General features: G+C 44.6%; 1 protein-coding gene and 1 non-coding gene across 3 annotated transcripts in view; both read right to left on the bottom strand.

The window, feature by feature from the left end:
• The window catches only part of SF3B3 (splicing factor 3b subunit 3), a 31,784-nt gene extending 5,199 nt beyond the window's left edge, over window positions 1-26,585 (bottom strand). The window contains exons 1-22 of one of the 2 annotated variants that reach the window (XM_065663226.1): window positions 26,461-26,585; window positions 25,653-25,763; window positions 24,901-25,227; window positions 23,613-23,785; window positions 23,103-23,244; window positions 21,914-22,026; window positions 21,034-21,171; window positions 19,915-20,018; window positions 18,536-18,701; window positions 17,958-18,053; window positions 17,357-17,429; window positions 10,778-10,929; window positions 10,217-10,372; window positions 9,662-9,817; window positions 8,818-8,961; window positions 7,783-7,905; window positions 6,186-6,340; window positions 4,920-5,094; window positions 4,101-4,306; window positions 3,007-3,163; window positions 1,527-1,652; window positions 252-464 (exon numbers count right to left, since the gene is read on the bottom strand). In XM_065663226.1, coding sequence (XP_065519298.1) covers window positions 252-464; window positions 1,527-1,652; window positions 3,007-3,163; window positions 4,101-4,306; window positions 4,920-5,094; window positions 6,186-6,340; window positions 7,783-7,905; window positions 8,818-8,961; window positions 9,662-9,817; window positions 10,217-10,372; window positions 10,778-10,929; window positions 17,357-17,429; window positions 17,958-18,053; window positions 18,536-18,701; window positions 19,915-20,018; window positions 21,034-21,171; window positions 21,914-22,026; window positions 23,103-23,244; window positions 23,613-23,785; window positions 24,901-25,227; window positions 25,653-25,722 — 3,165 coding nt within the window. In that variant the 5' untranslated portion in view covers window positions 25,723-25,763; window positions 26,461-26,585. Of the gene's footprint in view, window positions 1-251; window positions 465-1,526; window positions 1,653-3,006; window positions 3,164-4,100; window positions 4,307-4,919; window positions 5,095-6,185; window positions 6,341-7,782; window positions 7,906-8,817; window positions 8,962-9,661; window positions 9,818-10,216; window positions 10,373-10,777; window positions 10,930-17,356; window positions 17,430-17,957; window positions 18,054-18,535; window positions 18,702-19,914; window positions 20,019-21,033; window positions 21,172-21,913; window positions 22,027-23,102; window positions 23,245-23,612; window positions 23,786-24,900; window positions 25,228-25,652; window positions 25,764-26,110; window positions 26,180-26,460 lie in introns of those variants that run through there. The other variant, XM_065663227.1, reaches the window with a different exon arrangement.
• On the bottom strand, window positions 21,643-21,722 carry LOC136006116 (small nucleolar RNA SNORD111). The gene has a single exon (XR_010608978.1). It is a non-coding gene; the product is annotated as a small nucleolar RNA SNORD111 (small nucleolar RNA).
• Window positions 26,586-26,777: the final 192 nt, after the last annotated feature.

Genomic DNA, 26,777 nt, shown 5'->3' with positions numbered 1-26,777 from the left:
AACACACAGTGCTTCAGAAACAGGTTTTTTTTACCTACTGATGGCTTTAACTTGTTTGTTTTGTCTCTCAAACAGATAAACTGCAGCCATCCGCTATGACAATGGCTACTTGCCCCATACAAACAAGTGACTGGTACAGGGCGTTGTCTGCAGCAACATAGGGATCCTCATTCTTTTAAGACAAATCATGGGTGTTTTAAGGAAAAATACGTCCTATCCAAGAAGCCCCGACTTCTCCGAGGCACACTCACCACACAGATGTTGCCAAACTTGTCTGCTCCAGCCACGGTGTCATAATCCAGAAGAGTGGCTGTAGTGACCCACCGGGGATAAGTGTCATCAGCAAAGATGATGAGCTGGTTCTCATTCCTTTTGTAGCGCACCCAGATGAAACTTTCCTGAACATCTGAAACAATCACTCTGTGCCCAATGGTCTGGATCCCACAGATGTAGTTGGCAATGTGCTTTTGAGAGAGAAAGGACAAAACCCAAGTGCTTCAAAGCAGGGAAGTATAACCCATAACTGTCCTACACCAAGTGAGACACTATTTCCCCTAGGAGCTACGGTCCCTCTCAATTGCCCACCTTTCCCTCCAAAACTGCTTCTCATTTCTGGTATACTACTGCCTTGAGGTAAATACATTTTCAATACAAGGTGAATGTCGCAACCCAACATCCACCACCCACCACTCTCAGCCTGCTGAGTATGAGTAGTGTCCAGCGAACACGCAATGCTGGTGAGCCTGTGAACTGAAATGCCAGGGACAGTCCTGCAAGCAGACATTGCTTCAGTGTCCCCTTACCCAAAACCACCCAACACACACCAAAAAATATGTTTCCCTACAAGTTCCCAGTCTGCCTGTGAGCTTGCTGGAGTTCCTTTATGCAGTAATGAGCAACTGGCACAGGTTCTGTAGCTTGCACAAGAAAGGAAGGAGCCTGTAATTACATTTAGAAAACTGTGCTCTGCAGTTTCATTTCCTGAAGTATCAGATATGCTCAGCAAGAAGGACCATCCACTTCAAGGACAAAATTCCCTTTATAAGGTTCTGAGGATCTGAAGAAGTGCTCCTATGTATCCTCCAACTTCTGTCCCCAGCCTGCTGACCATTTAACCTAAGGACTTCCATCAGCTGTCATTTCATATTTGGACAAGACTTCTTGTATTTGCAGCAGCTGGCCAAAGGCATGGTCTGTGCAGGTTTGTGAAGCTCCTGCACGTGGCCATTAACAGCCTGCACTGAGCTGCTACAGAAAGGAATTCGCAATACAACTGTGTGAACAGCAACAGGAAAGCAATGTGTGCTCAGGGTGCAGAAAGGCAGCATGAGAACACAGCCAAGCCAGAGCTGCAAACACTACTACAGATGCATGCACCCAGTGTACACCAGAAGGCACAAACGCAGCTCTGAGGTCCTCGGGCACAGACACACTTGGGCTGGAGCAGCAGCTAACACCCTGTTTTGCTCCTGCTGCGAAGCATCCCTCCAGATTAACAAGCTCTGGTCAAGGAACAAAACCAGTACCTTATTCTCACACTTGCGAAGCAGTTTTTTCTTGCCCAGGTCATATACACGCAAGAGCTTTCCAACTCCAATTAAGACTCTGCCTTGGAACGGAGCAATGGCTGCAGGAACCTCCTCCACAGGGGTCTAGGGAGAGAAGAGGAAGACCAGTGACCCCCATTAACAGAGCTAACCTGACACCAAGCTCCAGAATGGATTCAGCTAAGGGTTCAGTTGAAGGCTGCTGGCCTGTGGCAAGGCTTTCAACATAAAAGGTTAATCACTATCTTTTTCTAGAGGAGCGGCAAAAGGTCTTTTGAGAGCAGCACATACCACATGTGGTGCTAGCAGAGCTCTGTACAGACCACACAACGCTGGCAGTGCACCTTCACTGAAGTATCAGACTGCTGTAAGAACACCATCCTGGGCAGGAAGCAAAAGAAGACAAGGATCCTCTTGCCTCAGTTCTTAGTTTTGTTTTATACTTTACAGAAGGACTTTAAATTTTGCCTAAATCCTTTCAGACTGTTTTAAAACAAAGGTATGAATCTAATTCAGCCATCTGCCACAGCAGCTCTGAAGCTACCACTTAAGTGTTAAATCTGAACAACTACAGCATGCTCACAATTCCAGTAACTTGGGAGATGAAAAATTATCCACCACTGATCGATCCAAACGGAACAGGCACAGCAGAGAATGGAAACATGTAGAGTTTCTCCAGTTACATCATTCCTAGCCTGGTTGCACTGGCTAAGAGAAGTTATTTCGTATCATCAGCTCTGCCAGCTTCCAAGTGGGTGCTCAGCAGCACCAGAAGAGGCCTTGGTCCAGGACAAGAACCCACTCATTCCATCAGGACCATAGGAAGTGCACAAGCCACAACATTTCTTTCCACGTGTTCATCTGCTTGAATCTCAGCCATGCTGGAAGCATGTGGGAAGGAGAACAGAATTTGAACAGAGTTCTGCTGAAACACTTGCTCAAGCCCCAGAGACCTGTCAAGTGAGCTGGGTATGCGGCAACTAATCATCTCAACACTCAACCAAAACAGCATCAGAGGAAATAGAGAGACAGCTCACACCAGCTTACTTCATGTGGCCAGCCAAAGACAGAGCCTTAGCACCAGGGCCCCAATGACCCATGAATTTGCTTTGTAAACAAGTGCTCAGAGCAGCTCCCCGAGCTCATATTCTGAAAACGAAACAGCGCTGTGTCCCTTCCCCTCCCTAACAGGGGCATGAAAAACACAGCCCCTTTCCCATTTACCCAAATAGATGTGTAAGACTCTTGGGAGATCTGTGTTCAATCCTCAGCCCTGCAAAAGACGTCCCAAATGATTCTGCAGGAGGCAGTTTTATTTTCTCCAAGGCTGCTTCCAATGTGTACCATCAGCATGATGTTCTTGCCCAGATTTGAGTACTGCACTATTAGTGTAGCATTCAGGGTGAAGTAACAGCTATTGCAGCACCTTGCCTGTGAATGACCCAGTCATCCCTCTCACCTTGTGCAGAAACTCCAGCTTCTCACCACTATTCACCAGCTTGTACGTGTAGACAAATCCCCCAGCAACTGAGCGTGGGTTCAGGATCAGGTCCTTGGCAACTCCCACCAGCACGTACCACTCATCACCAGTATTGGAGAACCGGCACACGGCCACACTGGGGATGACAGGACATGTCAGCAGACAAGCATGATCACAACACTAACACTGCACACATGGACTCAATTCCTTGACAGCACAATTGCACCTAGCCAGGAAAAGATATGGAAGCCCAACCTTCCAACACTGATATTTTGTTTTCAGAGGTCATTCTTCCTCCCTGCAGAAATTTTTAAGGCAGATTCATTCGTTTTTCCACACTCGTCATATAAAAAGATGTGCCCAGCTGTCACATATGTCCAAAGTAGTACTCTTATGCTTTCACAGGCTGGACACAGCCTAACAATGTACAAAGCTCCATAAGAAACTGTTTTTGAAAGGCTGTTCTAATTTGGACATGTACATAAAACTTTACTCACCTTACAGTGTTATTTCCTGCTTAGCTTAGCCAGGTTGGGAAACCTGGACAGAACAGGGCAGAATCAACCTTCTGGACTAACATGACCTAACTCCACTTCACCTGCTGAAGCATTTGCTATTCTTTGTGGTTACTGTATTGGTTTTCCCCTCCCTTCCCTCCAACACTTTATTTCCATTGAATGTGGATGAGAAGGGGATTTATGGGGATTTTTATGTGGATGAGAAGGGGAAGTGAGAGACAGCAGCACATTCTCTTATTTCCAGCTCTCTTATCTGTCATTTACATCTCTTAGGTGCCATTTACATCCCAATGTTGTTCTTCAAGCACTGGAGACCAGCAAATGCATCTGGAGTACCAGCTTCTGCTGCCATGTGTGGAGAGATCAGGGCCAGAAAGGAAGGCAAGGCAAAACAAAAGCTTTAAGCATGTGGTAATCACTTCTGGGATTTCAAGCCAGTCTCTTGGTAACAAGCTGCACCTGGATTTCAACTCGGCAACAGCTAAGTGAAAAAAGGAGAAAACACAGAAAACTCATCACAAGCAGATCCCTGATGCACCTGGCAATGCTTCTTACCTGAAAGCAGCTTCATTCTGCTCTAGCTGCACCAGATCTAATGTATTTCCCTGGATGGGGTTCATCACCCTGATAACAGAGGCCCACTGTCCATTCCCTGCCTTGGGAGCACCAAAGATGGACTCGGGAAGATTCTCATTCAGAAAGGCTGCAGCCATCTCAGCAGCTAACTCCCTCTCATCTTCACCTGCAGCCTCCACCATTTCCTATGACACATTAAGGGACAGAAGAAAAGAACAGCTCAGTGGATTTCCTTACCAGACATGCTGATACTCTAAAGAACATAGCCTTCCTGTTTCCCATAAGCCCAGGTATCCCAGGGCAAGGTACTGCCTGTGAAAACATAAAACCCATCAAATCCCAAAGCTTCTATCCATCCTGAGCTTATTCCCAAGTGAGCCTCTGCAGCTCAGAGCACAGAAGGGTCAGCTCTGCCCTGCCCAAAGGGCACCTAATTGGGGAGCTGGCTTTTTAATTCTACAACTCTAGAAACAACACTGAGAAGAAAATAATCCACTGAAATCCAAACATTTTCAGTCACAGAAAAACCAGAGAATGGCGCTTACACAAGCATGACTGTCCTCCAGTATATATTATGCCTGCTATAATAATATGTAAAAAAAGGACCAATGGGAAGCAGTGTATGCTGATAAAATGGGTGCTTTGAGGCAGATCTTCACTCCTTTCAGCCCCTGCATTCATACAGGGCACAAAAGCGTACAGGCAACAGCAGATGGGAACTGGCAGGCAGGCAGCATTTCCAGCTGCAGAAATTCCTTCCAGGCAACTGAAGTGTGTACCTGTCCCCTGCCCTATTACCTCAGCCATTTGCTGCTTCCTCTGTGCCTTGGTGGCCTCAGTGTAAGCGTTGTGGTCTGTCTCGATAACAATCAGGTTGTTGCTCTCTGGGTGAATGACAAATTTTCGGGGTGTGTACTGCAATGGGAAGGAAACCTGGTTGAAGACTGCCCCCAGCTTCTCCAGTGCCAAAATCCTGGGGAAGAGAGATGTGACACAAGTTGAACAAGGTCCAAAAGCAGCTGTCCCAAGAGAACAAAACTGGAATTGAGCTTTATGTCTGTGAAACTCCTAGTGCTGGAGAAAAGCAGCACTTTTCTCAGGCCAGTGAGTAACCAGCAAACAGCTCCAGAGAGCAGAGCAGAACTAGCATCCTATATGGGAGACGATGCTGTGGGACAAGGAGCGTTCTGCAGCACAAGGTCCTTGACGTGAGGGCCATCTGTCCCAGGGTGCATCCTCAGTGGTGCTGAAGCAAGTCTATCCCAAAAGGAACAAAGAGCACATGGAAGAGGGGAAGTCTGGGGAAACATCATCTGAATCTAAATGTGACACAGACTTCAACAAGTAATCAAATGCTCCTCAGAGGCACTTTAGTTAAAACGGTATGAGAAATGCAATGCCAACTTTTTCTTCCTGTGACTTGCCAGCTGAAATGCCAGTTCTTCTGGCATTTGGGGACTAAAAACCACAAGTCTCTCCAGAAAGAATGACTCCTTTAAAAGCAACGAATGCTGTAATACGTCAGTGAGGACAGATATGAAAAAAGTGCCTGTTCAAGTGCATACAGTAGAGGTCCTGAATTTGTGGTCCATTATTTTAATTCATGCTTTTAGCATCTAAGCTGAATTTTTTAAAAAAGGCAACAAATACACCCCTGTCATGCCTCTGATTTCTTGAATCAACTATTTTTTTTCTGCAAAGTAGCCAATTCAAATCGCCAGCCACAAGATCCTAATACACAATAGATTCATAGTTATTAAAAGCTTCCCTCTAAGCACCAGATAATTTAAGGATAACCTGAATTAAACTTACTTAAAAAAGCTGAAAAATACAAGTCAGAAAAGCACACCCTATTTCTTTTTAACAGCACAATTGTCCTTGTGTTCGATTTGTTTTCTGAAATCTACCAGTGTTTCCATCAAATCATTATCCATAATCAAATAACCTCAAAAAGACCTCAATTCTTTAGTTACTCTTTCCTTTTGAATGTCCATTGAGAATTCACCACCCTCCCCGTGTGCCTTGCATCCCAGCCTAGAAGTGTGTTTCCCCATCAGTTCTTACCTCAGTGTGTTCGTGGAGATGGCTACAATGCCCTCTGGGCACTGTTCAGAAGCAAAACCAGATGCAAACTCCAGTGTCTCATAAGACAAGGGAGTCAGGTGAAAACGTGACTGATAGGAGTAACTCAGCCAGGATCGGCTTGACATGGCCAGCACCTGGGGAAGACAAACAAATGTATTAGTTCTGGGGATGGAAACAAGCTCACTCCTTGCAAATATGAAGCGATGTACAGTGCCAGGCTCTTACCCACTTGGGGTGGACTCCACCCTGCTCAGGGCACACCCTCAGAGATTCTGCATGCTTTCAAGAAAGAGTTTTATCTAGAAACTGTATATGACACCAAGAGGAATTTTAAACACTATTAAGACAACAAATATTCAAACTGAGGTGCAATAAAAGCTGTTATCTGTAAAAGCCACAATAACAAATACTTTCACAGCTTTTTTCTTTTTTTTTAAACAATAGCCTGTTCTAATGGGAACAGGTCTTTTAAAATAAGTATTTAATGCTTTGTCACCATCCAAATATGGTAGCACACAAGTGAAATTCCCTTAAAATCATCAGTAGCCTATTTTCAAGTTAAGGGAAACAAAGGAAGAAGATGGACCTCTAAACCCCTCAGCTTTATACATGCAACTAACTCAACTTCAGTAGAACCTTACTTTCTGCCCCAGCAACAACAGCTGGAATTACACTGAATCCCTCATAGGCTACCCCCCACCTATCACTGACAGGCCATAAACAGTGTGTTTCCCATACTGTGCCAGAAGGAATTAGGAATGGACTCAAAGCAGAAAAGCAATCAGCTATTCCTCTGCTACAGCATCCTCTGGCCAAGCTGCAAAGCAGCTTACCTCCAAGGTACACCTGGCAGGAGCAAGTTGAAGAGATTTACCTAGTGTACCATAACACTGAAGCAGTGCTCACATTCCCTGATCCAGCCCCCTGCGCTGACCAGCAGTATTTCTCAACTCTGAAGGGGTCATCCAAAAATGAGTCAAGCAGGGGGTGGCTGATATCCCCAGTGCCACATCACAAGGGCTGGAAATGGCACTTCTGATGAAACACTTTCCTCCCTCTATGCCAAATCCTGCAAATGTTTTCCCTGAACCATGTGTGGCAGCTGTCCAGCGCCTGGCTGAGCCATTCTAAACAGGCACAGGAGACGACGACCAGCACTGCATCAAGCAGCCAAGGGGAAGATTTCTGCACAGGGCTTTCTGCCTCTGTGCACTAACGCAGGCAAGGTGAGGTTTTTCAGTGTCTCTAAGCCTAAGAATCTGCTCAGAGCTTTCCAGACATGCTGCAAACACGGCCTATGGGTCAAGTAAGTCCCATTTCCAAACACACAGGGCAGCACTACACATTACTTTGTAAGAAGAGGAATACCAACATGAACAAGGCTGTTTGTGAAAGAGCAAACTGTGAGCCAGGCAGTTCCATAATGAAGTCATTCTAAGTCATTCTACTTCCCACCCGTACCCAGAGGGTCCTGATGTACTGCAAGGACAGTTCCCCACTCTGACCATCAAGAAGGGAACATAGAATGCTGTGTCTCGAGAATGGATCTGTACCCCTCTGAGCTTGCCTCACTTACCGCCTCTTGGCCTTGCATTCGGACTCGGAAGAGTTTCACAGGCCGGGAACCAAGGTATCTGGTCCTGGTATCAGAAAGATCACCGGTAACAGGATCCAGGACAGTTCGCAGCAGCACACCATTCTTGACATCAGCAAACCAAACAGATCAAGATTACAGACAAGAAATAACAGCCATTATTCAGAGAGGAAACTTCTGAAGAACTAGGTGTCTATTCCTAGCTTTCCTAGCTTCTGGTACAACTCTCTTCTACAACTATATCCAAATTGGCTCTTAATATGAAAAAGCATAGCTCCTGCACACTTCTATTCTAAAAGGAATTACTTGTAAAACACATGCACACCAAACAGGCAAAGGCAAAAAAACAGACCAATGGCTTCTGAGTACATCCCATAAGCCATGAAAACCTGAGGCTAATTCCAGATCCGAATCCCTCTTGATACAAAGTATTTACCCAAAACCTCATGCTACTTACAAAGAGCTTCTTACATCAAGCCTGAAGCATGTGAAATAACCTAGGCTGCTCTGTTTTCACTACGTGTTGAACTGTCAGAACAACATTTTGGTTGAAGATCACAGAGACAGCACCGGATGCAACAAAAAGCTGTGTAACAGCAGAGTTATTAGGGCAGAGCCTGTGGTTATGGGCAGTTATTCCTTGTATACTCTGCCCTACAGGCAGTTTCTAAAGAACTGCCCAACATTTCACCCAGAAATTTTTCTGTTTGTTTTTTGTTTGGTTTTTTTTTTTTCTTAAGAACATGCCTTCTTTACGGAAGGGGAAAAGCACATTTTGATCTGCAAGACCCCCAGGACTGTCTTTTGATTAATCTTAAGTCCATGAATGCACAGTGAAACTTGCACCCCCAGTCACACAGTGAATTCCCCAATCTCACTTGTTAAGTCTGTTGCAACAAAGAGGGAACAGCCAGGCTTTGTGTTGTGCTGCATGATGACAAAGCTACTTTCACGATCCATTTTTCAAGTGAAAGCTCACCAAGACACGCCTGTCAGAACCAGGCAGGCACCACTCACTTGCAGTCCAATGTTCAGGTACAGAAAGCCAATGGAGCCTCTCTCCCCCAGCTCATCCTGCTTCTCCGTGCCACCCATCTCCACGATGCACAACGACTCAGGCTGAGCAGGGAGGGCCTGCATACTCAGCGGCTGTAAGCAATCCTGTGAGAGACAGGACAGAGGTAACACACCAGTCAGCAATGCTTGGTATGGCAAGAGGGGATTCAAGCTACATCTAAGAAACTTTGAGATGCCCTTCTAAATCTCCAAAAAGAGTATTCAGCACAGAAAAAAAAGGAAGAAGTCCAAACAAACACTGGCTCTGTGGATTTTGGCAAGCAAGAGTGGTAGCAGCCCTGGGGTTTGGAAAAGATAAACTAGATCCTTCCAAACTGTTCTAGCAGGTTGCAGCTATTTAGCATGGAGAGAGCTAAGCAAAGTTTGTTACTTCAGTCATCTTCTGAAAACTTCTCTGTTGCAGGGAAAGAAATTAATGGTGGTTTGGTGCTGACCTGCTTGCAGAATGAGTCTGTTTTCATACAGGTTTAAACAGTAAGACAACAAAAACAAACAAAAAACCCCCCAAAACACACAAAACCAAAATCTAAACCAAAACAATGAAGCAAATGCTTTAATTTCTCATCAGCTGAACCTCCAGGCAAGGGCGAGGCAAGATAAAACAATGAAATTGTTACAGGATCAGGAGCCACGCTTCCTCCTACAGAAAAGCCACACAAGCTATTCATTCCTGGTCATCCACCTGAATATGGAGAGACAGCTTGGATGGACACAGCCCACCTCTGGAATACCCTTCTGAACATTTCAAGCCAACGGAAGAGGCAGCAGCAGCACAGCTACTCACCGAAGGGTCAAGGGAAATAATTCTGACAGTGTTGTCCACCAGCCCAACAGCAAGGAAGCGTGAGCGCTGCTCCCCAGGAGGAACATTGGCCAGGCTCATGCAAACGACATCAGCTGACATCTCCTTTCTTTCTGTGTACTCATTCAGCTGTCCTGACTGAGAAAAAAAAAGCAGAAAAGACACTTACTGACTGCCCAATGGAGTGAATGAGCACCAAAACGTCTCCCTACACTCTCCCCCGCAAACTTTTATTTTAGGCCAGTGCTTTGGATTACTTGTATTTTTTAAAAACCATTTATTTACAGCATTATTTCAGCTAAAGTTGGAAGAACCAGAATAGCAGTAGGGTTGAGTATACGATTTCCAGCCTCAGTCTAATGAGCCATTAAATAATCTCAGACAGAGTCCAGCTCTGCACTGCTTTTATCTATCCATTCAAGAAGGATGCTTCACTACAGAATTCCTGTCTGGAGGTCTCATCAAGGATCAGTCTCTGGCATGTCCCACAGTCCATCTTGCTCTACCAAAACTCATTCCCAACATTAATACACATACCGGGTCCATCTCAAAATAAACCAGTTCTCCTCCAGTCAGTGCTATCACAACTTGTCTCTGGTTCACAGCACATTTTACAATGGTTTTCTTCCCTGGCGTCTTCCATTCATTTACTCTCTTATCTGCTCGGATGTGCCGGATCCCATCTGGATAAACCTGAAAGAAAAAGAAGTCACAGCAATTCCGCATTTATCACCCTTCACAATTCTCACTGGTGGTTCTGACACAGAAAAGCCAAAGGAAGCATCGCTCCTGGCAGTGGTGATCTACTGGCTATGCAACAGGCTGAACTAGCACGAAACCACTTGCCAGCTGGAAGCATTGCATCTTTGAGCTACAGCAAGGAACTACTGGGCACACAACAAAGGAGATTAGAACCATCTTCAGCTGGTCCAGTTCACTTAGCACAATGTAAAACGGGAAAGGAAATGAATCGTGTCACTCTTTGCCAATCCACACCTTTAAACACAACATATGCTGCACTAACATAGAACGTGTGGCCATGCCGCAAGCAGAAAGTGGCAGATGTTATCAGACACATCAGAAGCAGCTTTCCATTACCTGTACCAAAGCATCGTCACCAAGAAGAGAGCAGGACAAGGTGGGTGTAGTACCCAGGAATCCCGAGTCAGTCACTTCTTCTACAGTCTCTCCGATAGACAGCACCAGTGTGGCATTTACGAAGGACACAATGATATAGGCATCAAATTCATCTGGTTAAGGGAGACAGGGAAAAAAAGGGTGTTGATTAAGTAAATGCAAGGCTTCCCAACAAAATTAGCAGCCTGACAGATGTCCAGCAGTTACTCAGAATTCCTGTGATAATTACATCTGCTAGCAGTATTGTGCAAGTTCGTTCTAGGACACACTGTCTGAAAGCCAGCCACTGCTAGACTCCAAACAATGCAAGACTGAACCAGGGGTCAAATCATGATCCCGGTACAGAGTCAATTCACCATACTCTGGATTCTGGCATGCAAGACTCCAGCCTACATTCTTCAAAGACAGTTCAAGTCTAGAAGTCTTTAGCACTTCACCCACGTCACACCAGGAGCTGAATCCAGATTTAACACCCAATGACACCAAATAAAATACCCCAATAATCTGAACACATGGAACTCATCTGCAGAAACCACACCATGGATGCTGCAAACAGTAGGTTGCAGGACCTTGTACCTAATCCAGTATCCACATAATAAAAGGCTGCAGAGAACAATTCGGTGCAGTGCAAGAGAGGAGCTCTGGGTTAGCGTGCTCTATCCTCATCTAGAAGCCAGCTAGCTTACATTCATCACACAGCCATCCTTACAGTCTTCTGGGATGAGAAACAATTATGTTTTTAAGATAAAGCAAACACTGACCTTTACTTCTACCAGAACAAGTGACAGTATTCCAACTACTATCTCCAGTACTGGCTTCTCCCCAGAGGAACAGCTTGAGAGAGTCCAGTAGCTTGCATGTGGAAGAGCTATGCTAATTAAAATAGTCATAAGAGCTCATTTTGAAATTAGGAAATTTTGTGGGAAACAACAGTAGTAGGACTGGGTAAAGGGAATGCCCTGATTTACTGCTGCCCATTTTCATTCTGCAGAAGATAACAAGTATTAAAGAGGGGGAGAGAAGTCTCATTAAAACGGAGTAACAAAAGCAAAAGAAACAATGAAGTCTGCTGCGAAATGGAGGCAGAAGCCTCAGTGGAGTAAGACTGCTTTAGAAGTAACTCTACTTCTGCTGCTGTTGTCATGCAAGTGCTATTTCTTAAGAATTAAAAATTTCCCATTTTAACCCAATGCAACCCAAAGCTCAGACCCAGGCACCACAGCACAAGACAGCAGAGGTCAGGGTGTAAGAGAGCTGTCACAGTTTTTGCCCTTGAGCAGAGTTTCTCCATAATCTGCACATGTGGGAGACATGGAGAAGTGGCTAAAGATTCTCAAAGTAGAGAAAGAAAATAGGGAACTCTCACTGGGCTGAATAAAGGATGCCAGCAAACACCACGCACCAGCTTAAAGTAACAGAACTGGGCCAACTGAAACAAATGCTCCAGGAATGGATCCTTTTCTTATCCACCCTGTTTATATGGAGGCTCTGCCAAACCTGCTGTGTCACGTTTGTAACAGAAACGCCTTACATACAGCTGAAAATATGCAAGCAAAAAAATCCCATCATTCTTCTCTCCAGCATCTGGTATACAGACCACAGCTACGATCAAACTGAAGAGCTCTGTACCATTAAAGCAATTCTAACAGTGGTCTGTGGCATAAACCTCTAACATGCTTCTAAAGCCCACATACGGGAGAAGATCCCGCTTGTGGAAATGAGAACACAAGAACTGAACCTGCATACAAAAACCTATCAGTTACTACTTAAAACACAGCTTAACAGGAGAATTTCTCTTAATGTTAACAGCCAATGGTAAGAGTTCAGCAAGACATGCACTGTTACACACTCTTTATTTTCCACACTAAATAGCAGCTGCTCCTACAAACCTGCCTGAATTTTTCAAAACCAGGAGTCTACAAGAATTCCTCGACTGCTTTAAATAGAGGCTCTAGCAGTTCACAGGCTAAGCATTTAATTCATAAATATCCTGTAGACAGGATGTTCTAAAAATTCCATTTCAAAGACCATCACTGCTTTCCAAACTTCTTGAGAGCTGCTGCCTTCCTCCCTGGGGGCTGTCATTCTCAAGATAAACCACCATGTCCCAGCTGGAGGCTTAACCATGTGATTTGGAGAAGGACAAAGAACTCCTATTTGAAAGCAAAAGATTCCCTTAGTCTTACTCCAAATGAAAACTCATTCCTACCTCTTTATAGTTCCGAGGCTCTTTTTTTCCACTGCCTTACAGTTATATCAGAGCATGCCTTTAAGTTTGTGTTAATAACAGCGACCAGTGCATTTTTGCTTGAAGTCCAGTAGTGTTACTTAATGCTTCTTGGCTGGAGCTTTTGATATAAAGGCTTTGATTTACCAGAATTAAGTCAGTGAATAAGATGCATTCATCCAGATAAAAACAATACAATTTTGGTCTAGAAAATATAGCAGCCTAGTTGAGATTAAGAAGACTAAATCCCTGCAGCATGCTCAGAAGTATTCTCAGAAAAATAAAAGCTCTATAAAAGATCTATAGCTCTGCATAATCTCAAGCACATCAGGCTCTCCAGAGTTCTGAACTGACAGACATTATTTTGTACGCAAAATACAAAGACACAAGACTTCAGAGATGCTTATTACTGTTCTAATTGCTCCAGTTAGCTCCTTTCAACAAGTAACAGAGACATTTTAATGACTCTGGAGAACCACAGCTGGACTAATTTTCCTGTGCATTCATTACAAGTTTTCTGCAGCTTCATCCCCACGACAGTTATGAAAATACACATTTCAGTCCACCAACTCTATCCTACCATGCTTTTTGTTATTTGTCATGGATTCAGTTTCAGTTATTCCATGAGAATTCCATTCCTATACACCAGCCCATGCCTGGTACACTTTATTCATGCTCTGCAGCATGTGAATTTGAACCAACACAAATGCAGACACCACTAGCTCAGACTTGTTCAGTGAACAGAGAGATGAGGAGCAACAAAGGTGGGGATTATTTTCACTTAAAAGATACTAATGGGAAGACAGCACATTTTCCTGTGTTTCTGCTGACTACTGAACGGAGACTCTGCACCTGGGAGTCACTGCACATTGCTTTTCAGGCAGGAGCAGTAGGTGGGGAAGGTAGGCTGTCAGCTCTCAGTTTTGCACCTATCTCAAATGCTGAGCACCCAGCCATCTAGCTTCCCACACCCTAATATTCAGCTGCAAGAGGGTTTGGTCCAAAACCCATCTACTTCTCTGATGAGCTGATGCACCCACCCTGGGTTCAGCCGTGCTATTTTTCTCCTTCCTAGTAGCTGGTGCAGTGCTGTGTTTCAGCTTCAGTCTTGAGAACAATGATGGGAACACACTGATGTTTTAGCTGTTGCTAAGTAATGCTTACCCCATCAAGGACTTTTCAGTCTCTCATGCTCTGCCAGTGAGGAGGGGTGCAAGAAACCAGGAGGAAGCAGAGGCAGGACACCTGACTCAAACTAGCCAAAGGGGTACTCCACACCACAGCACATCATGCCTAGTAGAGAAACTGAGGGGAGTCACTTGGAAGGGACCAATCTCTGCTCAAGTCAAGCTGGGTATTGGTTGGCAGGTGCTGAGCAAGTGTACTGTGCATCACTGAGGTTTCTTGGGGTTTTTTTCCCTTAACTTTTTAGTTTATATTCTCTGCCCTTCTTATTTCCCTTATCATTATTGCTAGTGGTAATAATTTTGTATTATACTTTAGTTATTGGACTGTTCTTATCTCAACCCATGAGGTTTACATTCGTTCAATTCTCCTCCCCATCCCACCGGGAGTGGGCAGGGAAAAAGGGGAGTGAGCAAGCAGTTGCGTGGTTCTGAGTTACCAGCTGGGCTTAAACCACAACCAACATCCCATAACCACAGATCCATGGCAGCAATACCTTCAAGAACACATGATCATTTTCTCTTCAAGGACTCTACAAAGCAGCTTGGAGCCAATCCTCAGTCTAGAAGGGAGCTGAAAATGCCCATTAAAAACACCTCTGATTTTAGCAAGGACTGGCCATTCGGCAGACACACAGCTGATTACCTTTTTCCCCCAAAGACTGTAAGATGGCAGTTGCTTTCTACCCCACAGCTACCAAAGGCAGCAAAGGCAACAATCTTCAACTGCACAACAGCTCCTAGAATTCGTTTACTGAAAAGTTTAGCCCCATGATTTTGTGATTCTCTGTGGTTAAGCTGTGGGGCAATACAGTAGCCCCTAGCAGTGAGTACACACCTGTGGTGATCAGCACCTCCACCACCAGCCACCTGTGGAAGAAAAAAAAAGGCTTGGTATTGGTAGTATCACCACATACCAGCCAAGGTTAATACTTGCTTTGAAGGCTGCAAACCTGTATCTTACAGAGGCCTTGCAGCACAGGGACACTGCAGCAGTGAGGCAGAACCAGGCAACCCAGCACTGCAAATGGAATGCACAAAAACCAGCACCTGCACAACTTCAAGATTAGATACATGTTTGAAATGATTCTGCAAGCTTTTTGATTTTAAACCAAATCAAACTGTTCCTGAATTCAAAGGGTTGTAACTTGGGGATTGGTTTCACGCAACTTTAAACTGTATTCAGAAAGTAGCATGGTTCATACACAGCTTCCAGCCTTCTGAAATCATGGAGATGATCTTCATGCTGCAGCCTGGAGAATTTGCAAGGAGGAGAAAGAGGCAGTGAGACTGGTCTGGTTTACGTAGGTTAGCAACAGTCCTCCGTCTCCTGAAAAGTCAAAGGCATTCTCTGGAACCCCAAGGGAAAAGGTTTTCGAACTGCAAGGTGATGGAAGAAGCCTCCATCTCTCAGAGGGAACAAATGTTACCAACTTCTCTTCTAGAAAACAGGAGCAAAGGTTTGTCTCTATCAAACTGGAATGCCTCTTTTAAGAAAAGCACATTATCTTTGACATGAACTGTGGAAATACTTTTCCTCTGACTCTTTTACTTCTGGGGAAAATAAAGGCACTCTGTGCTCAAAGTTCCTTCCATACTGCTTAGGCAGTACATGAGTCTTAGAATCACAGAATGGCTTAGGCTGGAAGAAACTGAAAAGCTCACTCAGTTCCAACCCCCTGCCATGGGCAGGAACACCTTCCACTAGACCAGGCTGCTCTAAGCCCTGTCCAACCTGGCCTTGAACACTGCCAGGGATGGAGCAGCCAAAGGTTTTCTGGGCAACCTGTGCCAGGGCCTTACCACCCTTACAGAGAGGAACTTCCTGCTAAGATCTCATCTCAGTCTCTTCTCTGTCAGTTTAAAGCCATTCGCCCTTGTCATGTCCCTACAGGACCATGTCCAAAGCCCTTCTCCAGGTTTTCTGTAGCCCATTTAGGCACTGGAGCTGCTCTAAGGTCTCCTCAGAGCCTTCCCTTCTCCAGGCTGAACAAGCCCAGCTCTCTCAGCCAGTCTCCAAGAAGAGGTGCTCCAGCCCTCGCAGCATCTTCGTGGCCTCCACTGGACTCACTCCAGCATGTCTACACGAGCACGGCAAATCATGGCATGTCTTGGATGGCAAGGTAAATCTCACAGCAATGTCTGAAATTCCCACAGAGTTACTGGCTTCCCTGGAAAACACACTACCCTACGACTGCTTAAAAACAAGATACAATGTCACCACAGCAGGCTAAGGTCTCCACTGCAACAACCTGTCATTTCCATATCCTGTACATAAACAACAAATCTTTGTGAGATTTACACAAAGCTCTCCCCAGAAAATAATCACTGAGGCTGCCGGCACCCAGAACAGATCTGTTTCATGGGTTTTAGGTGTTTCTGAGGAAACACAAAACTCTTAACTCTGTTCTCACCCTCAAGAGAAAGGCAGGACAAGGGATTGTATTTCCTCTTGTACTTTAATAACGCAAACCTGTTATTTCAGATCAGGAAAAAAAAAAACAACCAACCAGTCAAACCAAGCCCACAATTCCATATATTCTGCCAATTCTGTATCTTGTCTTTCTTGGAATCAGCAGCACTCTATACACTGCTGGGCTTTTTAATAGGAAGTGTGTCCTAGCCCAAATAGACCATTTTCTTTGCAGATAATGCATAGAGGGAAGTAATAAAATACAAATACTGCTGCTGATTTATCTTCTTTGATCCGTAAGTTGCATCCCACTCTCATGAAGAGCTGACTAATGTGGTTGTCAACATGCATATAACAGAGAGCATGCTCCAATAAAAAGCATAATCAATGCCTGCTGATGTCAGAGCAAGAACTTATGGGAAGTGGGAAAGGATGAGGAGGTCAGCAGCTTCAGGCTGCAAATGTACAGCTGACACAGCATATTGGGCAATGGATGTAGCTGCAGGCAGGTACTTCTTTGTCATTCAGAAGTGTGACAATTCTAGGGGACCGGAGGGTGGCTTCTAAGTACAAAGAGGTGGCTGCTGATTCAAAACCCAGCTTTCACAGATGGCACACAAGCATCATGCGACACCTTTCCTATCTCCTTGCACAAAACAGCAAAATACACCAAAAAACATCATCACCTCCTTCTGCTTTAGAAAAATACTGCATACCTTCAACATGTCTCCTCACTGTCCATACAGCATTGGGGTTACCAGGCAGCTCTGAGACAGCCATTTCAGATACCTAAGAGTAAACAGAAAGAAGGTTCTTTTGCAAACAGATGTTTAGACTTAACTACAGTAAGCCACCTAACCACCAGCAACTTTTAAGACTTCCTACAACGGGGCAGGAAAGCTAGTAATTCCTAATTCTTATGCTCTCCCCCCATGCCAGATGTGCTGCAGGGTAGAATACATTCAGCACTGATACAGCAACATCAGAGCTCTGGATGATCAACTTTAGAAGAAGGTCACCCATCCCTAGCTAAAAGAACAGCAGCAGCTGGCAGAGACAACAGGATGTTCTGGCTCAATAAACTCAAGTATTAGAAGAGACAAAATGCACGTGGTTGGAGTCAACTGAACAGAAAGCCTCTGAGGCTTTAAGAGTAAACAGTATAACCCCTCTACTTCCAAGAAGCAAGTCTACAGAAAGCTGCTCTCCAGACTAATGGCAGAAGGAGAATCCCTTCATTTCACTTCCTTTATTTCAAGGATTTTCTCCCACTGTCCTCCCCTCCGAAGCTTCTCTTCTGAAGTGCTGAAGTCTTACCTCAAGTCCATGTCTTAGAACTCTCAGAGATGACCGGGGCCCCCGACCACAAGCCACATACAGCTGTGGTGTGTCTTCATTAGCCAAATCTGCTATCTGTATGGAGAAATAAGTGTCAATAGAATTAAACTATACATGCCACACTACTGCTTTAAGAATGTTTTTTTTCAAAGACCGAAAGCAGTGAAGATGCTGCAGCGCATACTATCTGCTGCCCTGAAACAGTATCAGGTTTTAAGCAAACTCTCTGCAGAGCGGAGAACTGGTCTGATAGTCAGCAGAGGGGCAGCACAGAACTGCTGGCGACACCATGTTCAGATATATACTTACCACCTCAGGAATCACAGGCTGCCAGGCCAGATACCAGTCTCTTAAGCAGCTGCTCAAGAATTTAGCAGGTTTGCTTTTCTACCAGGATTTACTATAGAGCAGTATTTCTGGAAACCTAGGATAATGCAGCTTTGGGACTCTGCTTACACACAAATACTCTGAAGAAAAAAATCATTCATCTATGATCAACTCCTCTGTAAATGAGAAAGAGTTAAGTGGTGAATGGGAGTTTGCTGATGGCAACATACCTGACAACACAGAATAGGAGACAAACTGTCCAACTCATCCACCAGCACCAGGTTCTTGAGAGGTCGTGGCTGGAAAAAGAATGTATCTCCTTCCTCAAGAGGCATAGCAGAAGAGAACTCTGGCTCCTCATCATCATCACCCAGGTGAGCAATCTGGTACAGGTAACTTGAGACAGAGAGCAAGAGCAACAGCATGTTCAGTGTGAAAGTCATGTAAACTCCTCTCTAAGTAAGGCATAGACAGATACACAGCAGAGGGAAATCCTTCCTTACATTATACAACTATCAAAGTTCAGCCTTAAGGATTGCCATCTTGGTGACAAAATCTTTAAAGGGAATCAGAGACCTTCAAAAAAAGCTCCAAACAAAAAAATCCACAAGCTCCCCCTCAAACTTTTCTAGCTGTCACTGGCAGGGTACCCCAGAGTCCCAGTGTCTTCTCCATTTACCCACTAGCCTTTCAGATATTCTTGTGTTAGAGCCAAAGCAGCAAACAACAGCTGAGGCCAAATGCAAGGACAATGGCTAAGACTGCAACTCCACAGTTATCTTTTTTAGTGGAATATTCTCACCTGACTATTTTAATCTGTGTTCCCTATTCCATTTTATGAACTTAAATATTACAATAACGAAGTTAAACTTCAGAAGAGATGAGGGGGGAAATAACAACAACAACAAAAAAAAACCCACAGCCCCAGACTGATTTACTTCCTGTTTTTAATAAAGCTCAAATGAATATGGCTTCCTCAAGTGCCTGGTTTATGCAACCCAGTTCAGTCACTGCAGTAAACTGGCGGGAGCTCCCTCAGGTGGCTGACCGCAGATATAGTCAGGAAAAAAAAAAAGTACATATCCTCACTCCTGTGAATTCCCCACTCAGACACCATCTTGAAAGGCCTTAAACCATCCTGAAAGGCCTACAACGTCTTTTGAGTCTTTAGAATAGCCTGGAACTCCATATATGAATTGAGAAAGTCCTCAAATATATATCTGGTAAGGAAAGGACTGCAACTCCTGTTGTATCTACTTCACAACACACAGAAGTTCAATGAAAACTATCAAACTAGAAGATAATTCATCTGGATACACGATGGATGTCATATGAACTTCAAGTGCCCAATTCATCCAAAACCTACTGCAACAGAATATAATCTCTTGCTCTGCAATATCTAATTTGGGTTCAAATGAGAAAGTCCCTCCATTCAGTCATATCCTAAGCCAACTGCTCTGCTCAAGCCATGTGAACAGAGCATTAATGTACCAATTAAAACAGAAGTGTTGTCTTTCTACATTCATTAGGTTCAGGTGCAGTTTGCAGTCCTGAACAGGACCAGACTGTTTTCAAAGGGGAAACTGCTGACATCAAATTCTTTACTCACTGGTTTCCAAATTCAGATGCCACAAAGAGAAACCCTGTTTTCAGCACACACATGGCAGCAGCAACAGGAACAGTGTCAAAGTACTTCAGACGAATCTCTGTAACCTGAAAACACAGGAAGATGCGACTGTACTAGTATAGGGCTAGAGCTGTACATGTGTGGCTTAATTAAAAGCAGCTGCTTAGCTATTCTCTCCAAAGAAAGGAAGCAGGAGAGTGGGCCAGGCTTAACCACATCAGTAGTTTGGGCCAGCAAGTTACGAATCACAAAATACAGCAGACGATTTTGAACACAGAAGTCAGGCTGCCTGTTTTATTCAAAGACTTTTGGTAACACTGAGTCAGTGGCAGGGTGGGGGGAAGGCAGCTGCAAAAACAGCAAGCTGTTGAACAGAAAGAAGAAATTTGGTTCACTGAACACCAGCCATTCCCCAGCATGTGAAGAAATAAGTGTCTTAAGCATATTTCTACATTTCATATGGTCACAACAGCTCTTGGTGAAACATTCAAGAATGACCTGAAGCCACTTAAAGATGGAACACAATCATTCCTAAACTGACACGTTTAGATGAAGGAAGAACTGACATTTGACATTTACTCAAAACCCCCAACTGATTCACTGCAGCGGAAATAGTTTCATCACAAAATACTAGGACAAGCAGTGGCATGCCACTGCAAGCCTCTGATTCAAATTCATGGATCAACTCCACCTCAATTTGAATAAAAAAATAACAGCATATAAATGTTCAACCAAAAGATGAAACAGAGATGAAACTGTGATCAAGAGAAACTTAAGTCCCCCAGAAACAGTTTATGGAATACCTCCTTTTGCAGGTTCATGGACCAAACCTTACATCTTCTGAAGACAGGACTGCCTGCAGAACATCTAAAGCATACCCAAGTGACTCTGCAGCACAATTCTCACAGGATTTTGCAAACCTTGTGCTGTGTCTCTGCACGAGTGAAAATCAGTCATAACTGCAGGTGTAACAGTATTACAAATTGCACAAATGTACCATTACACAGCTAAGACCACAGTACTAAGTATTTTTAACTTCAGAGCACCAAACTAAGGACACTTCTCAGTTAATGCTTTTGATGCTCTTCACATAATGCTTACCATGTCTTCATCAGTCTCCAAAGTAATTTTGAAGATGTCTCCTTGCTCTGTTTGGGCCAGGAAGAAGAACATGGACTTGGTCTTATGTGTAGCAGAGCAAACAAAAATCATACCCCTCTCTGGGTCATCCAAGTCATTCTGCAAGAAAGAGATGTCATCGGTGGAACTACCTGGCAAGTGCAGATGTGATTTCTCCAACTGAAGAATTCCAATTTCATGGGTGCCTTAAGAGCTGACAGCATGCGAGGAAGCTTTGAACACAAAGCACATCCCCCTCCGTTGTACCCATAGTAACCCCTAGTACATCTCTACCCCAGAAGGCAACAAACTTCTAAGACACTGTGCCAAAACATCACCCCTCCTATCTTTTTTGCTCTGCTCCACAGACAACTTGTCACATATCAAAACCAAACATCTAGGAAAGGGCTCCAATCCACATGTGGCCCTTTGTGAGCACCTGAACATTGGCAGGTGTTCAAAGCACACAATTTGCAACACCAAAGATGAAGGAAGCAGCCTTAGATGCAACAAAGCAGCTCTTGAATTTACCTGTGCACCCAACAGCAACCATGACAACCACCTCATGTAATGCCACTGTACAGACAGCGCTTGCCTGATCAGAGTCTTTGGAGTATCTCCACCATAAATCTCAGAGAAGAGACATGAACCAAGCTCATCACTTCAGGCTATGCCCATCTCCATCTTCCCTCCTGGGTAACATGCATCCAGTAAGGTAGATGAGAGGCTGACACACTTAACTCCTTTTTTCTTACTTTAAAGCCTCCCTGACACCTTTAATCTCAAAAGGCAAATACAAAGCTTTCACTGAGCACTGACAAAGATAACATTAAAAAAAGGACAGGAATCACAAAATTCTCACCCGTCTCCTGGGAATTGGGCATCTGATATCAGGCTGGTCACCGAAGTTTTTGTAAGTAATATAGTTTTCAGAACAGATCAGCACCCCGCTAGGTCCATCAGAACCACCAGGAACTGAGACACAAAGAAGAAATATTATGAGAGAAGCCCTTACCACAGATCTGAGTTGCTGCCTGCAGAACATTTCTTTAGGCTTTCTTTAAAGTGTCATAGCTTTCAGTCCTCTCTATTACCCTACGTAACCTGCTCTTATTAAAGGATAAGACAAAGAACCAAGTACAGCTGCCTGTGTCAGCATGACAAGATGGCAGATGGAACTAGGGGACCAGGAAGGAGAAAAAGGAAGGATGCAGGCTGAAACGGCTTATGCTTTATCCTTCCTGGCTTATTCTTGTCTAGAAAGTCACACACCCAAAACACCATATTAGCAACTTGTCAGTTAAACACAACCTGGGCTTACTGGCATCTTTGCTTGCTGTCAAAAAAAAAAAAAGTAATCCACCAGATAGTTTCCTGACGTTATCTTTCATTTTTTAAGAGTATGTTTTTAAAAACGCTTCTCTTGAGGTGCCAGCATAACAAAAGATATGCTCAAAATAGTGTTAGTCATCAGATCCAGCCCAGTATTGGATGTCCCAAAAGCTGCCTACAGAAGGTGCAACAGGGCGAGCACACAAGGATGCTCAACTAGTTTAGCTTCCTTCATGCTTGGGAGAGGAATCGGCAGCGCTTCAGTGGTTTCCCTGATTGAACTCATTAGGCTGTTTTATATACCACCTTGGTATATGGATTCATATACTGTCTTTCAAATGTTTATTAACTGATGGAATCCTATGTGAGAGTATGAATTACTCCCATATTACCTAAAAATACATTGTTTTGCATCTGCTCCCAGCTAGATGCAATCTAGTTAGTATCTCAGCTTTGTAATCCAGAGAATATCCAGAATAAATCCAAAAGAAGAGATGAGGAGTACTTTCACATCATAGCTGTATCTAGGAATTCTTGGGACATTTCCATGTGTGAATCACCGCTCATTATCTGACTCCATAGTGAATGAATTTATACTAATGACTCCAGCTACCATCAACACAACTCCCAAAATGTAAAGAGTATTGACTGTGTTTGCCAGGAGAATGGGAACCAAGTACATCCATGGGAAAATGACTTTGTGGTGAAGATGGCAGTACCTGTTATGAGGAAGTTGCCATGCTCTTCCAAGGGCTCACTGTATTTCCTAACAACATGATTCAAACCCAAGTCCAGTTCATAAAATGTCAACGTCTGTTGTGTGTTAGCTGCTGCTTCTCCTGTTGGATCATTATCTGCTTCCTAAAACAGAACAGATGATGGAGTCTTTCAAGAAAGGTATTAAAGAAAGAACAAAGCTGATGCATGGGAAACAGTTTTGAGTAGCATTAGAACAAAATCCAAAAGAAGACTTGCTGGAAGATGCACCAGAAAAGGCACAGAGGAAGAAAATAAGCACATCTGCAGCTGAACAGCAAGAATGTAAGAATCATCACCTAGAAAGAAGAGACTTGCCTATTCCGACTGAAGGCAAGACAAAAAGCAAGCTCACAACTGAAAATTGCCTCAGACAAAAGCAGCGAACATTCCCTGCCTTCACAGACAGGTTAAGAACAGAAGAGGCATGACAAAGCCCAAAAGACAGCAAAGGGAGATCAAGCTCTTCTCACCTCATAATCCATTTCCAGACAAGCAAACATTGGGTTTTCAAATCCCACGTCGACTCCCACCACATGGTAGACCAAAGTGTTGGCCTTGTGGGCTTCCAGTGGGGAGGAAATGGTGAGACGAGCAGCAGCATCTCTGTTCAAGATATACACCAGCTTCTGCTTTTCAATAGCACCTGCAAAAGCAAGGACAACAGTGCCTGAAGCACAGCTCCTGCTGATCAAATCTGACCGCATCTGCAGTCCAGTATCAATACACAGCCTTGCAAGAGAATGTGTGTTACTTCTGCTGAAACTCACTATCAGTATTTATCTCTGTGCCGCCCATTAACTTTAAATGCCTAATTTTAAATGTTTTGGGCTGCAACCAAAAATGCCAACTCCAGCTCTTGTTCATCTAGAACAACAGCCAATCTACAATGGCTACAAGCAGGTCTACTCACTCATTCTACCACACAAGAGATGACAGACTGCAGGGAAGGAAAACCAAATTGAGCACAGGCAGCTGTTTCACTGTTTAAAGCCATTTGGCAGTAACATCTCCTCAGAAATATTGTAACTAAGAAAATCCATTCTTAGTTAAGCGATATGCACAGTATCCACATCATAACAACCGCTCACTATGAACATTAATGGCACGACTGTAACTGGCTACCTCCACACCCATGACAAGACAACCTGTTAGAAAAAACATTGTTGATATTCCTGATAAAAAAAAAAAGCACTATTACAGTACTAGCACTTCAAGCTTTAAGTGTGTAGGAAAGCAGCATTGCACAAAGCTGGCTTTGGCAACTCAAAAAGTTGCCAAGAAGTACCAATTCACTAAGACACCTTGTGGCAAATCTTACAAAAACTCCCAAACATCACCCAAGTGTCCTTCTACTGGTGAAGCTGGATCAGAAATGCATCTACCTGTCTCCATGATACACCTCAGAGAAGAGAAAGGAACTCATAATGTCATTTCAGGCTACAGCAGCTGACTGATTATGTGGCAGCATTGATGCATGCAACCCTGCAACCCCAACTTCTGTTCCAGACATGGCACTCTGTGGATCTGTGAAGCATTAAGCAAGCTGGCCTCTTTCCAGCATTAGAATTCATTTGTGCAATTCCATCAGCATAAAAGAACTACTCTGAATGCCTGCATTCTCTCCGGCATGTCTCACAGCTTAACAAACTACCCGAGAAACACTTCCAATTACGCCTGGCAAAAACTCATTCCAAAATAAATATCCACAAGACAAAAGGAAAAAAGATAAAGTGAAACCAAGCTGACAGACTGACTTACTGATCATGACAGCACGGCCCTTTGGGTCTACAGCCAAGTACTGGCCTGGAACAATTCTGCGACATCCACTCTTGCCAAAGGTTTCCTGATGAATCTTCTCAAACACATTCTTTGAGGGCTGGTACTCCAGAATAACGATGCGCCCCGAATCACTGCCTACGACAATATAGTCTTTGGTGCCACCTGTCAGCCTGAAGGCCATGAGGGACCGAATGACTCCAAACACTTCCACAGTCAGCAGGGTGTGAACCTTCCCTGTGTTGGGATCGGGGCGTAGTAACTCCAGGATCTTGCCACGGGAAACAACAATTTCTTGTTGTTTGGTTCCTAGAGAACCCAAAATGTAACAAAGAGTTAGCAAGAATGCAGCAGAACACGCAACTTTAAGAAGCACTACAAGAAATAAGATAAAATTTCATTACTAGTAAATGCCAACGAGTTCTACTATTTCTATGGAAGAATTCAAAGCGACTACATTCAGTGCCACTGCTGTTTGAGTATTTTTTAACAGGCCAGGAAAACTAATCTAAAAAAATACTACATTAAACCTATAGATAATTGACCCAAACTTCTTTCGATCCTTCCACAAGTTACAACATCTCAAGAGCAAATAACAGTATACCACTGGAAAAAAAAAAAAAGGCATACTGAAGCAAACTAACTTCAGCAACCAAATCAAATAAAACCCACATTTTTTCCACTATGACCCAAAAAGCCTCAAGCCTAGATGCATGAAGGGAAGAGAAAATTACCTGAAAAATTGCCATGGATAGCATAGCTAATACCAGTGGCACGCTGCAACGTCAGGTTGTAGAGAAACATGTTGGCAATGGGTTTGTCACTTTATCGTAGCTCCACCGAGTCTGCAACAAATAGAACAAAAAAGTGTACTTCACAAAGCCAAAGCCTTCCATAAGGCACAGAGAACTGCTGCCCCCCTGTTCATTTTATCACCTCACACTGGAACACTGCCCGCCATCCAGATGAAGTTATGTGGCATTTATTACTAAGCAAAAGGCTGTCTCAGTGAAGACCAGGCTGCTGAGCTCCTTACTGCAGTGTGCCTCAGCAGGACGTCCAGCTAGTAACTTCTCTTGTGGTTTCAGTTGTTCAGAAATCAAGCAAAGTTAGGGAATAACATCTCTAGGGATGCCCTACGCTGTCACACATCGCTCATGTCGCCTCTTCATTAAATATGAAACAAACCTACCCACAGCGGCTTACGGAGAGCGTCTGAATCGATCCCGTGCCCCGGAGCTAGCGCGGGAGAGAATGGCGGCTGCACTCTCGCGGCAGGCCAGGGGAACCGGCCCTCACCGCCCCGAACCTCGTCGAAGCCCAAGCCGGACTCGCAGCCCAGCACCGCCCCGGACTGCCAAGCCGTGCTCCGGGAACCGGCCACGGATCCACCGGCCCGGCCACCCCCCACAGGCCAGGCACCGAGGGGCCCAAAGGGCTCGGTGCCGCGGCCTCTCCCCTACCAAGATCGCGGCTCATACCGCGCTCCCCCAGCCGAGGGGCCGCGGTTGCGGGGGCGCGGCTCGCCGGGGCGGCCCTTACCGTGCAGATGGAGGCGGATGGCGAAGAATGCTAGTCCTGCCTAGGCGGGCGCGCCTCCGCACCCCTCCGCCATAAGCTCCGCGCCTGCGCAATCCCCTCCCGCGTCTGCTCGACGGGGCTTTCCGCCGAGTCCGGCGCGCGCGCGCCCCGTGCGTGGCTGCCCGAAGCGGCGCCTGAATGTTCGCGTGGCGATCCACCAGCTCTCTGTATCAAGAGCCTCACTAAAATAAAAAATGACAGCCACGATCTTGTATAGAGAAAGGGGGTAGCGTGATCCTGCCGCGCTGCCAGGCGGATACGAGCTACTGTAAACGCTC

The sequence above is a fragment of the Lathamus discolor genome, chromosome Z (genome assembly GCF_037157495.1).
Source record: "Lathamus discolor isolate bLatDis1 chromosome Z, bLatDis1.hap1, whole genome shotgun sequence".
In the NCBI taxonomy this organism is placed as follows: domain Eukaryota; kingdom Metazoa; phylum Chordata; class Aves; order Psittaciformes; family Psittacidae; genus Lathamus; species Lathamus discolor.
The sequence above is the reverse complement of the archived record's forward strand: the minus strand, read 5'-3'. Positions and strand labels throughout refer to the sequence as shown.